The following is a 13,728-nucleotide window of genomic DNA, read 5'->3' on the forward strand; positions in this document are numbered from 1 at the left end:
ACAGAGCACCTTTGAGCGCATGCACAGGGCATTCATTATAACAAGCAGTCTTGGCACAGCTGGAATGAGGGGTCTAGGTCAGTTATTTGAGGAAGGGTTAAGCCCCAGCGCCTGGCATTTTAGAAGTTAAGCACTCCCTAATTTCCAAGAATCCAAGGTCCCCTTGTACTAAAGAAGTGGTGGGGGAAACCTGTGGCCTTCCAGACGTGGTTGGATCAATGGGGGTTGCAGTCCAGCAACATCTGCAAGGCCACAGTTTAGCCACCTCTGCATTAAAGGATAGTATATTCTCTTGACCACAAGGGAGCTGGTTTATGAATTTTCATGGGGCTTTGTGGTAGCCAAGCAAAGTCATGGTTGCTTGCAGATGATCCAAGACATGATGAAAGAACAGGCATGACTGCTGAAGGAAATTGGTGAGGTGAATGCAGGAGTATAAGAGAGTCCTATGCTGGATCAGATGAATGGCTTCTCTTGCTCATCATCCTGTTTTTCTATGAGAAGTCCGGAAGCAGGACATGAGGGCAATAGTCCTCTCCCACTGTCATTCCCCAGGGACTGCTGTTCAGAAGCATCTCATCTTTTGGCCATCTGTCATAGATGCTTTAGTTGAGATTCCTGCGTTGCAGGAGGTTGGACTGGATGACCCTTGGGGTCCCTTCCAACTCTACAATTCTATGATTCTATGATTCCATGATCTTGGAGGGTAGAATGTAGCCTTCAGAGGTCACATGGGTCCTGAAACCCTGCAAATAATGGAGCCACAGGAGAGCTAGCAGCTGAGGAGGGAGGGGTTGTATGGCTTGGAGGGAGAAATAGGGCTCACTGGTGCTTACCCCGGACCCAAAATATTGTGTCCCCCTCCCTCCATTACAATACAGTACAAATACAACTAAAACATTAACGTCAAATATATGCATACCATTCATTAAGGCATAGGGAAACTTCCATATAAACTAACGCCCAATTTTTAGTCGTTAATGAAAATCAGTAAAGGAGTCTCATCATGTCTCCTTCTTGCCAATGCAAAGAGCAAATGCATGCATTTAGTTTATTTTGCCATTTTGGCTGCTCTCCATATTTTGGTTAGCTGCTGCTTGAAGGCTGGAGACCTGGGGCAGGACAGACCATTTGTTTGCATTCTCACAGCAGTCAAAAAGTTCCAAACCATGATGATGGCGCACTCTGGGGGTTCAGGCTTGTTAGCCTAAGTCTAGTGGCCCAAACGACAAGTAATGGCTCCACAGGCACAGGGAGCTCTTGAGCCTTTTTCAAAGCTTGGGTTTAGGTCTAAAATACGTGGAGTGAAACTGACAAAAAAGGCAAGTACAAAGTCCAGAGGCAAAATCATGTTGCAACAAAAACAACCAAACAGCCTTGTGGTGCCCTAAACACGTTTGTACAAAGTCCACAAGGGAGCATCTGACGGAGGCTCTAGCCTATAAAATATTATAAAACAATAACCTTGTGAAGCACGTAATTCCCTACATCAGGTGTGGGGAACCTTTGGCCCTCCAGATGTTGCTAAATAACCACTCCCATCAGCCCCAGTAAGAATGGCCAGTGCTGGATTTTGGGTGGTGTGGGTGGTTCCCCTGCACAGGGTGCCAAGTTGAGGGGGTGCAAAATTGAGAAGATCCATCCTTGAGAAGATTCATGGGGGGGCCACCAACTTTTGGCCTAGTTCAGGGTGCCATACTGTACTACCAAAGATGACCAAAGTCTGCCCCTGAGTGGCCTGTGGTGGTTAGGGATTGTGGTTCAACAACATCTGGAAGGACAATGATACTCCACACTCGTTCTACTCCACATGTTTACTCAGAAGTTAATTTCACTGTGTTCACTGGGGGCTACGCCCCAACAAACAAAAGCAACATGTTCATTAGCAGACTGAAGCAGCTACCTCAGGAGACTGATGCAGGTTGACTGAGGAGTGTTGCCAAAGTGTTAGAAGGCAAGAGTTGTGTGCGCTACATCAGAACCAGCCTGTGTCTGCTAAGGTAGCTGACTCCCATTGCTTACAATGGAGGGCACTGATCTATTGTAATTGCTGAAGTACTGTGTCCAGTTCTGGGTACCACAATTTAAGAGGGATGCTGACAAGCTGGAATGTGTGCAGAGGAGGCCAACCAAGATGATCAAGGGACTGGAAACCAAGCCTTATGAGGAATAGTTGAAGGAGCTGGTATGTTAAACCTGAGAAAGAGGAGAGTGAGAAGAGATCTGATGGCCATCTTCAAATGTCTCAAGGCCTGTCACATGGAAGAGGGAACAAGCTTGTTTTCTCCTGCTCTGGAGACTAGGAATCAAACCAATGGCTTCAAGTTACAAGAATGGAGATTCCAACTAAATGTCAGAAAAAACTTTCTGACAGTAAGAGCTGTTAGACTCTCCTTCCTAGGAGGTTTTTAAGCAGAGCTTGGATGGCCATCTGTCACTGATGCTTCAGTTGAGATTCCTGCATTGCAGGGGGTTGGACTAGATGACCCTCGGGATCCCTTCCAACTCTACACAGTTCTATAATTCTAAGATTCAACTTCTGTATGTGGGATTGCGAGGTGGAGAGAAGGGGAAATATTTTTTTTTTCTTTCACCTTAGACAGCTAAATGCCTTGGGCCAGCCAGTAACTCTATTTAGGACGGCAGCCAAAGTCTTTTAAGGTGTCCCATGACTCTGCTGCTTCTCATGTGCAAAGGGCCTTGTATCGCTGAGTGACTACAAGCCCTCCTGACACATATGAGTCTGCAGCACGGGATATTTGTGGGGGAGGGCACGCACAAAGAGTTGAGGTGAAGAGGGTTTTTTGCTTCATTTAAAGAAGACTTTGCCAATCTCCAGTTAATTTTAGACCACGGTGGTCCAATGTGTGGCCCGAGGGCCACGTGTAGCCTTTTTTAGTGACCCTCAGCAACCTCTGACACCCCCATCACCCACCCCCCAGCCCTCCTGCTGCCTTCCCAAAGCCCAGTGCTTTGGAAAGGAGTTGTGGGGCTCTAGGAGCCTGTCGAAGTATTGCTGGGGCCCACTTGGAATGAAGAGCCGGACCTCTCTCTTTTAGACTAAAACTACCCTCGATCCCGGGCTGATGGGAGTTGTAGTCCAAAGCATCTGGAGGGCACAGTTCAGACAGAGTCTAGTAGTATCCAGCCCGTGGTGAAATTTAACATTTCCTTATAGCCATTTAATCACCAACGAAGCGACTCCCCACCCCCCCAGCTCCAACGGGAGGTGGGAAGATAGATGCATAAGGCGGGCGGGAGCAGGTTTTGAAATTATCCTGCGCACATAACAGGATTATTTACAACAATGAGCAGAAGGCGGCATAACTCAGAGGTTTAATCCGTAACTGCTAGGGAAGGCAACCACAACAAAGAGAAGAGAGTCTTGCGTTCAAGCTCGGTTAGGAAAGTGCCGCGCGGGGGGGGGGGGACTCGCGGGAGGGGAGCGTGTGCTGTCACAGACTAACAGGCAGCGATCCTAAGCCTGCTAAACAACGAAGTGCGTCCACTTTTATTCAAGGAGGCGGAATCGGCCAGCGAGGCCGGCGCCGCCAGGGACGAGGCACCAGGCTCCGGGCGCGGGTGAGGAAGAGTATTGGGGAGCGCCGCGAGGCAGAGCGGATGTTGCGGCTGATTTCTTTGGGGATCCTATAGGCGACGGGCTGCCGCTGCTGCCTTTCTCTCTAGACGCCTCTCCCTTCGGAGCAGGTGCAACGGGGCTGGGCTGGGGGGGGGGAAGCAGCTCTTCCTCCGCGCCCCCCAACACCCACCGACCCAGCGAGCGGCTGCCCGTCTCTCCCTCCTGGCGGCCGGCGATGCTGGCGCGGCGCGCGGAGGAGGCGGGAGGAGGAGCCGGCGGGGGCGGGATCCTGACGGGGCGTGACGTCACGCGCGCTCCCTCCAGCTGCCTTCGAGGGAGGCGAGGGAGCGGCGGCGGCGGCAGAAGCGCAAAGGGAGCCGAGGCGGACGGGCGCGCAGCAGAAGGGAAGGGCTGACCGACCCCGCTCCGCCCGCGGCCCCGCTGAGCCTCCGGGCCGGCCACTGCGGGGGTGTCCCCCGCTCGGCTGCCCTCGCCGACCTTCGCCCTCCAGCAACTCCCTTCCCGCGTCCACTGAACACATGAGGTTTTTCAGGTTGACCTTCAAGTGCTTCGTGGATTGTTTCTGAGTCCCCCGGACTCGCCCCCGCGCTCCCCCCGCCGAGCCCCGACCCAGCGAGACCCCCCTCTCTGCCGCCGCCGCCGCCCGCCGCCCGCCCCTCCAGAGGGGCACCGGCTCCGCCGAGACCCCCCACGCGCCCGCCCGCCCGCCCGCCCGCCCGCCTTCCTCGGAGCATCGCCCGATTCGCCTGGAGGGGGGCGGCAGGGACTCGGGGTCCCCCCCCGGCGCCATGGCCAAGGGGGCTTCGTCGGACAGCAGCGGCTGCGGCGGCATCTACAGCGTCTCGGTGGAGCAGCAGGACAAAAAGGCCGCCATGTGCCCGGGAGTCCCCGCGGCGGGCAAAGGGGAGGCCGCGGACCCTCCTGGGCCGAGCGTGGCCCTGCCGCCCCCCGAGAGGGAGACGTGGACCCGGCAGATGGATTTTATCATGTCCTGCGTGGGCTTCGCCGTGGGGCTGGGCAACGTGTGGCGCTTCCCTTACCTGTGCTACAAGAACGGGGGAGGTGAGCAGCTGCGGGCACGTGCCGGGGGGGCGGGGTGCAACGGGGGGGTCCCGTCGGAAGGGCGCCCACCGAGGGGAGGCGGGTGCTGCCGCTTAGGGTGAGCGAGCAATTCCTCAGCAGGCGGGGATCGGGCTCCGAGAGGCGAACCTCTAGCAGGGGAATCTGGACAGGGGAGCTTTTTGCAGAAGCCGAGAGACAGGGTCCCCCCTCCCCGTACAAGTAGGTCCGAGATCCAAGGTAGTCCAGCCCAGCAGTGGGGAGCGTCGACAGGCGTCCAGCCTGGAAACGGAGACTGGGATCTCCAGGCGTCTCTTGCTATTCCCTGAACAAAAGGGCTGCTGTGTTCCATTCACGGACTCACGGCGGCAAAAGCAAAAAAGGAAAAAGAGATCACTTGGGATCCATTGGGAGAAAAGAGAGAGGGCCCTTTCCTACAAAAAGGAGGCTGCAGGGTTGAATTAGGGCACGTCTGCTTTTGGCCCCAGACGCTGTTTCAAAAGTCCAGGCACACGTGTAAAGAACATGTCTCTTGGCATGTCTAGAATGTCTTTCCCTTCCTAATGAATGACCACAGCCAACCTTCAGGCATCTGGGATCAAGCTCCTGGGGGACTACAGTGCTGGGTAATCTTCGGCTCCAGAAGGACCTCACATTTCAGAACTGAAACACCCTCCCTCGAAAAATGAGTCATGGCATCACTTGACATAAGGAATCTTGCCAGGTTGTAATTCTGGAGGCAACAGATAGAATCTGGAGGTGAGATGCTGGGAGGGAAGTTGAGAGGGTAGGGGTCCTGGTTATTGACCTGTAAAAAGGGACCAGAGGTGCCCATTTGAATAAAATATTTTTGGGTGGGGCAGGTAAGCCCTGCCCTGTCACCCTTAGGAGCCTCCAATATCCAGTCACTCGCCTTCCTTCACAGTCCGGCTACTTCAGCCTACAATTGTGGACCAAACTAGGGAAGTGAGGGGGGCACCTTGACCACCCCCTGCCTGCTGATTTATGTGGAAAATCCTGCCTCCCCTCCCTTGTTATTATTGCAAAGTATTTTTTTCTCTCAGGTAAATTTTGAAAGTGGACTTGAGCCTACTTAGTTGCAGGGGAACCCAGCCTCAGAGGAGGCATTTGTTTAAGGGAGAGTTTTGTATACATATGAGAGATTAGGCACTCCATTCTCCTGTCCCCATTGGCAAATGTGGCTGGGAACACATGCTCACTGAGGTAATGTCTAGCTTGATGCTTTGTATGTGAGGGAGCACACAGGTGGGGGGAGATATTTTATTTTTCAGTCTATCCCATTTAGGTCTTCTCTTTTTTCCAATGAGGTGGCACACATGGTTGCCCCCCTGCCCCATTTTAGCCCCACTACAACACTGTCAGGGAGGTTAGGCTGAGAGGGAGCGACAGGCTCAAGGTCACCCAAAGAGTTCTGTGGCTGAGTGAGGATTTGAACCCCTCAGGTCCTTGCCATCTGATGCTCTAAGCACTGCCATCTTCGGGTTCTCTCAAAACAGGTGGGCCTGTTGTTTCTTAGTTTCCGTGGGGCCCAAATGTCCTCTTGAGGCAAACCATGTCTCAGTAAGTAATAAAATAGCATAAACGTGAAGCAAACGTCCCCTGGCATCAGCCAAGGGTGTACTGGGCGCAGTGACTGCTGCCTGAATCTGCAGAGAACCTGAACAGACAAGAGCTCTTGGGCAGATCTGCTTGCACTCATTAAATCTCAATAGAGCGCCAGACCGTTAAGGTCAAGGATGACACATCAGGCCACCGTCAGCACCAACCGCCTCATGATTGGTCCATTTTTAACTGATGAAGCAGGGGATGGATGTGGAGGAGGAAGTCAATGGGAAGCGAGGATCAATTTGTTTCCACACAGGTGTGTTTAATTGGCACAACATGGTGCAGGAAGCAAGTGTTGTCAAACTACAATGGAAGGACAAATCTGCCAGGGAGAGATGGGAAAGAGGCAGGCGGGTGGGCACTGCCAGGGCGTTTTAGCTAAGCTCCAGGACCTGTTTCCAAAACATGAAACACAGGAAGGTCCGGAGTATGCTCTGTACATGCTCAGATGAAAGCCCCACACCCTAAAGGTTGCCACAGCCAGCTCCCATACACCTTGGCTTACATGCCAGAGGTCACAGATTTTCAGGCCAGCCTGCATTCTTTCCTGATGCCTATCAGTTTAAAAATTAATTGAAAAGAAAGAAAAGAAATTAAGTGTTGGGGCTGCTGGTGGTGGGGATCAATCCAGCCTGGAGGTCTGAATCCCACCATGCCACTGGCACATGACCTCAGCATTGCTCCATTCCTGATCAAGTGTCATGTGACTATAGGGCATGATGCCAAGTCTGCCATCTCATTCACCCCCAGGCTGGGGGTTTTCCCCCTCATTGCCTTTTGAAAGCAAGGAAACAAAAACAGAAAGTCAGAAGTTATTCTGCAAGGGAAAGCATTCCTTGTGCTGGCCGGGGAGAAAATGGGGTGATGAAATCACAGCTTGGGTGACGTGACATGTATCAGGTCACACACACACACACAGGCCAGTTGCTCCCTGGTAGAATGACCTGGCCCAGCTGAGAGGCCTGCATAGATGTCCCCCTGCCAAGCGCCCTCTGTGATGGGTGTGCCTTTGTGCAGCACCAACATGGTGCTGGGCTTGGACAGGGCAGACCCGGAATCAAACCTCACTCAAGCTGTGAAGCTCACCTGGTAACTTTAGGCCTAGTCACTATTTCTTAGCCTAATCTACCTCACAGAATTGTGAAGGTTGTGGGTGTGGGGAAGTGGGGTAACTCGGCTCTTTGGAGGAAGGGTGGGGTAAAAAAATACATAAAATAAATTCAGTGCAGATAAAATAGCTCTGGAATCCCAATGCAAGTGTGTTGTCAGCTTAGCTAGCATAGTGCCAGGTACTACTAACAAGATTGCTGCAAACTACATATCAGCTCCTCCTCCCTTTAGTGGTCTTACTCTTGCATTTTGCTTCCTGCATTAACTGAGGACTAAGGTAAAGGTAAAGGGACTCCTGACCGTTCAGTTCAGTCACGGATGACTCTGGGGTTGCGGTGCTCATCTCGCTTTACTGGCCAAGGGAGCTGGCATACAGCTTCTAGGTCATGTGGCCAGCATGACTAAGTGGCTTCTGGCGAACCAAAGTAGCGCACGGAAACGCTGTTTACCTTCCCACCGGAGCGGTACCTATTTATCTACTTGCACTTTGACGTGCTTTCGAACTGCTAGGTTGGCAGGAGCAGGGACTGAGCAACGGGAGCTCACCCCTTTGCGGGGATTCAAACTGCCGACCTTCTGATCGGCAAGTCCTAGGCTCTGTGGTTTAACCCACAGCGCCACCCGCATCCCTTAACTGAGGACTAGACACTTAAATATTGCTATTTTTTATATTAAGAATGCTGTGTATGGTGGTGAGGGGGTGCAACTTATGCTTTGGCAGAAAGTCAGCTCTTCAAGTTGCGTCCCTGGAGCCAGTCTATATCTATTACTTGCAGATGACATATTTAGACAGAACCCACAAATGCCAAATCTTGTTTTCTCACATTAAAGAGAGAAACAAGGAGAAAAATTGCTCAGTGTCAGGTGAGAAGCAGCAGCATTGTGGTCTGCAGACACCTGCTACTGGAACTGGTTAATGAAACTGGAAAAGAAATGGATACAGCCCCAGATATGTTACCCAGGCACCTCTTAGGTGGAATGAATTATTTCCCCTTTCCACTGGAAAGATCTGGGATCTGTCCTTCCTAGATGTTTTGACACTACTTGTATATCTTGTTATGCTAATAGAGCCTCACTGAATGGAGTAACTGAGCTAACACCCAAGGGATTGCCAAAATCTTGAAATTGGCAAGTGGCCTAGAGATGGTGTGTGTTTGTATGTCTTTGTGTGAGAGAATGGCACATGACTTATTATGCCATTAGAGTGCAGGGTTCCGCTTTTATCCAGCTTCTGTCCTGGGTTCTGAGGAAAGGATTTTTTTTTTTGTCTGGCCAGCAAAAGAGAGGGGCATGGCAAAATCCACCCCCAGCGTAGGCAGCTCATCACTCTTGACTCTCAACCCTGACAGAATAAAAGTTTAAACTGTTCTAATAACATTTTGAGGCTCATAGGAGCTTGGAGTCGGTGCGAGAGATGATTCAGGCAGTGCTGTGAGCCAGAGCGTTAAAGGGGTCAGGAAGGAAACTACATGGGAGTGTGATGCGGAGGTGAACAAAACATGGAGAAAGAATGTTTTGGACTGATATGTATCATCAAAGTTGGCTGGGGTGGGCAGGCCAGGCTTAAAGTAGCACATAAGAGAGACTGTCACTGGACAACCTTGCTGGCCTGGGATGACACCCCCCGCCCTGCTTGCTGGGTGCTTTCTAGGGAAAGTGGCAGGACGGGTGTTGGCTTGGGCTGAGACTGGGATAATCCACTGCCACCCCTCTGAGTGAGAGTGATGCAGGCATCCTCCCCTTTTTTAATCTGCAGGCAGCTGACGGCAGCTTCATTTGTATAAAAGCCACAGAAGGGCATAGGGCGGCTTGAGTACAAACGGCTTCTGCAGGATTCAGGGGCACAAGCGTGTTGCTCGGTGGCGTACAGGTGAATGTGTGAACTGCCTCAGCTGACAAACATGTATTGCATCAAGAGGAGGTATGACAGGAAAGTTCTCTTTGCAGCATTGCATCTGTTTTGCCTAATTTTTGGTCGTCAAGCATTAAACAGATATGTTACCTTGAGGGCCAGGCTAGTTTTGCTAGCTAGTCTGCCACGAGGCTTTATTCCTCCAGAGGAAACTGGCAACTCCCTGGTTCTGTGTCCTCAATGGCAAAGAACTTCCCTCTCCAACGAGGTCGGCTGGGCCACCAGTCAACTGTGTGCTCAGGGCAGGAATGTGTTAAGATGTCACTAGTTTCTCTCATATGTGACTGCAAGTCTCCACAGAACGGGGATCTTTTCTGCTTCCAGGGATTCATTTTTCCATTTTGATCAGTTGCATCTCTCTGGCTCATATTTTCTTGGTATGAATTCCCCTGAGTCAGAAAGAGGTCTGTGGAATCCTTTTCAAATGGCAGCAAAAGTTCTCAGTTGTCCCCATACAAATAGCCCTTGTTTAGTGAAAATAATCAGTAGGTTGCATTTGTAATTTCTTTCTCTATTTCCTGCCTTTAATGAGTCACTGATCTCGTATATAAAGGCAACACATGAGGCATGTTTACGCTACACATGTTTATTGCTATCATAAGTGTGTAATTGTCATGCCTTTCCTCACAGAATCCTGGGAACTGTGCGGAGAATTCCATTGAGGTTCCCAGAGTTCTTTGCAGAGAGGGAACTCCTGCTTAATACTACTGTCTATAGTGTAGATACACACTACATACATTACATTTTTTAAGGATGCTGAAGATTAAATTTGTCTAGAAGCTACATTCTCTGTCCTGGATGGCCAGATGCATGGGAGTTAACTACTATTACTCTGTTGTGTGAGATACACACTTTGCATGTTCTCAGAGGCACATTTTTCTTTTATTACTTCACATATCTCAGCAATTGATTCTGGCTTTGAAACCAAGGTGAGTGAAATGAGAGACAATAGATTTTGAAGCAAAGTGGGAGGCAGCTTGAACAGACACATAGGGCACAATCCTGCTCCTGCGCAGCGCCTGCTCATTTTTCTGCCTCTCAGGACCCAAATGTTTTGGGCCTTGAAAAACAGATTCCAGGGAGGGTTGGTCCTGTATATCAGGACTAACTCTTGAAGAGATAGAAAACTATTGTCTTGAATGGATGTCTTCTGACTGCAGTTGAGACTTCACATGATTGAATGTGTCTGCTCCATTTAAAACAACAACACCCTGCTATTGTTGTTGTTTTTTAAACAAAACACTAGTATGTCAGGGAGAAGGTGAGGCTAGATTTGCTTCCCACACACACGAGCACACACAGAATGAGGCACACTCAATTACATACACTGCCAGAGCCAGGCTCCTTCCACCCTATGAGCACATGTATGCACAGACGAGTGTTTGCAGTCCCTGGACCACGGATGCCCTTTCAAGCATACAGTGATGAATGGGTTCGCTGACCACTGCCCTGCTAATCCCCATGGGAAAGATCTTACATCTCCAAGATTATCCTCTTAGCCAGGGATTTGCAGGAAGAAGAGCAAGGCTTGGGCCTTCCCATAGCCCAGGGATCTGTGATATAAATAGCATCCCCCAGAGTGGTTCACACTGAGACCCACGTGCACCGGGAAACACACAGGGCTGTCAGTCACAGCCACAGGGCTGGCCTGCCAAGTGCCTTAGTGATGGCAGGAAAGACGTGGGCTGTTTGGGGAAGGAAGGCTGAGAAGCAGAAGCAGCAGCAGACAGGCGGAACAGCACACTTTGAAGCCAACCCAAGCTAAGATGGAAGAGCTAGGAGGATAAAAGCTGCAGGGGGGAGAAACAGGAACAAGATATTCTGTAGTGTAACTATTCTCTTTGCCGCTCCCTAGCAGCTATCTCAGGAATCTGTTCCTCTGTATATTCTGCAGTCATTTGTACATACTGACTCTTGTGCTACAAACAAAATATCTCTGAATGAAGCTGGAAGGTTATGTTTCAGTTAAAATGGGGGGAGGCAGCATTGGTTCAAGCTGCAATTCCATGGAATCTCAGAAAGCCACAGTTATTAGTTCTGGAAGCAAAGGTTCAGCTTCCTAAGAGTGGCAGTTTTATATATGTGCTTCTACTCCTTTATGACAGCAAACAATATGCTTCAGGGTGTGCTGGTGATGTCAGAAATCAAAAGGCTGAATAGGATTTCTAACAGTTTGCCTTCCAGTGTCATCAGTTAGAAGGAGAACAAAATGTGCAAAGCATGAGAAGTCATGCAAATTTCTGTACTTTATACATGGCACAGAAATAAGCTTTTTCAGCACAGAATTTGGGTTACCTTGCTACAGATTTTTATGATTATTTTAGTACAGAACACATAGGCCAGCCCATAGCTTGGGGGGTGGGGCTGGCATTGACGGGGGCTGGGATTGAAGAATGAGGGAGCTGTTGCTTACTTTGTGCTGCTCACCTGGCCACAGGTGTTTTCCTCATCCCTTACCTTCTTATTGCCCTCATTGGCGGGATTCCCATCTTCTTCCTGGAAATTTCCTTGGGGCAGTTCATGAAGGCTGGGAGCATCAACGTATGGAACATCGCACCACTGTTCAAAGGTAAGAGACTCCTTCTCCTGGAGCCTTACTTGCCTCTCCTCCTCCCCCCCTCCCCCCTCCAAATCTGGGGCTGGTTCACAACAGGTTCTTGCTTGCAATGGAAGGTCCGGCACCTCAACCGTTTTGGAGTGTATGCCTGTCTCCACCTCCACCTAATCTCCACCTCCTCCTGCCACCAAAGGGGCCTTGGTGCCCCTTGCCCCATGCAGGCTCTGGGGCTTACCTGGGAACAGCAGGGAACAACACTTAAGCAGTGCTATAAGCCACCATTTAGGCTGTAGCCCTTTCCCAGCCTCTCTAACCAAGTCAGTTTTGCTGATCTGTATCTGCTTTTGAGTAGAGAGCCCCACCTATTACTATGTGAATTTGATTCATACATGATGCTATATGAAGCAGAGGTGTGAATGTAGTCCCTCCAGTCTACATCAGATGTGTAGGAGAGTGGGGGAGTGAGGTCAGGGATTGACAGTCACCCATGTTAGCAGATGGCAGGAGAATAAGAAAGCTGAGGCAAGATGGAGTGTCCTAAAGTAATAAAAAATAATAAAAAGGAAGAGGTTGCAGGGAGACTTCATGATTCTTCAGGAGCTCACATTGTTGGATTGCCTGCAGGAATCATATTAAAAATCTTGGCTTTCATTAAAAAAGAAAAGTTTCTAGCCCTTATGGCTGTGAAGGTCTATTGAAATCTCAGAAGCCAGAGAGGTGGCCGAATAAGATGCCCACCTTATTCTGGAGATGGGGCTTCAGTCCTTCCCTTTTTCCCCAGTCCTTCCCATAAGAAGCAGAAGCAGAATAAACTGTTGTGCAGGGGTGCTTAATTTGCACCATTTATACAGGTTTCAGAATCCAGGTTTTCACGGTGCATGCACACCACCCAGTTAAACGTACACCACCCAGTACGATTGCAGGAGGCAGGCGTGGCACCGATGCTTTTGAGCCGCCTGAAGAAGTGGCACCTCATTGCCCCGGGCTCCTCTTTTCACGCAGCTCCTCTCTTCCACAGGACTGGGCTTTGCCTCTATGGTGATCGTCTTCTATTGCAACACCTACTACATCATGGTGCTTGCCTGGGGTTTCTATTACCTGGTGAAATCGTTTGCGGCCACCTTGCCCTGGGCAACCTGCGGGAACCCCTGGAACTCTGATGAATGTGTGGAGATCTTCCGGCATGAGGACTGCGCCAATGGCACTGCCACAGGCAACCTTACCTGTGATGAGCTCTCCGACAAGAGGTCGCCTGTCATCGAGTTTTGGGAGTGAGTGCTGGCATACACTGGCTAGTCATTACTCCTGGGATGAACTGGGTTGGCTGATCCACTGATCCAAAAAGACTGCCAAGCCCCTCTCCTCGCCTGCCACACCCTAGCCAATGCTCACTTTTTCTCTCCCTGATTGCAGGAACAAGGTGTTGCGTCTGTCAGGAGGCCTGGAGCTCCCTGGTGAGATCAACTGGGAGGTGACCCTCTGTCTGCTAGCCTGCTGGGTCCTTGTCTACTTCTGTGTCTGGAAGGGTGTCAAGTCCACAGGAAAGGTAGGGGGCTTGGGGAGGTGGCACGACTCCAGGGGCAGGAGCAAGCGGAGAAACATGTAGGTCAACCGGGGCAGAGGTCATCCTGGACTCTTGGCAGGATAGGCAATTGTCCTCCTTTAGGAATAGCCAACATGGTGCCCCCCACAGATTTCTAGACTCCCTTCAGCCCCAGCCAGCATAGCCAGTGGTCAAGGGCGATGAGAGTTGCAGTCCAGCAGTGTCTGGAGGGCTCTGTTTTGCCCCCCAGTTTCTGTCCTGTGTGACAGACCTATCTGTCCAAAAGAGCCCCAGATCCACTACTTGAGGAGACCACCTCA

At 50.7% G+C, this 13,728-nt stretch overlaps 1 protein-coding gene across 2 annotated transcripts in view; it reads left to right on the top strand.

Moving 5' to 3' along the window:
* Positions 1 to 4,326: 4,326 nt before the first annotated feature.
* SLC6A8 (solute carrier family 6 member 8) overlaps positions 4,327 to 13,728 on the top strand; it is a 35,457-nt gene continuing 26,055 nt past the window's right edge. Inside the window, exons 1-4 of one of the 2 annotated variants that reach the window (XM_080987370.1) lie at positions 4,327 to 4,663; positions 11,746 to 11,877; positions 12,884 to 13,136; positions 13,279 to 13,411. In XM_080987370.1, the coding sequence (XP_080843496.1) occupies positions 4,390 to 4,663; positions 11,746 to 11,877; positions 12,884 to 13,136; positions 13,279 to 13,411 (792 nt within the window). In that variant the 5' untranslated portion in view covers positions 4,327 to 4,389. The remainder of the gene's footprint in view (positions 4,664 to 11,745; positions 11,878 to 12,883; positions 13,137 to 13,278; positions 13,412 to 13,728) is intronic. The other variant, XM_080987371.1, reaches the window with a different exon arrangement.

This window comes from Podarcis pityusensis (assembly GCF_964106645.2).
Source record: "Podarcis pityusensis genome assembly, chromosome: 17".
Lineage (NCBI taxonomy): Eukaryota > Metazoa > Chordata > Lepidosauria > Squamata > Lacertidae > Podarcis > Podarcis pityusensis.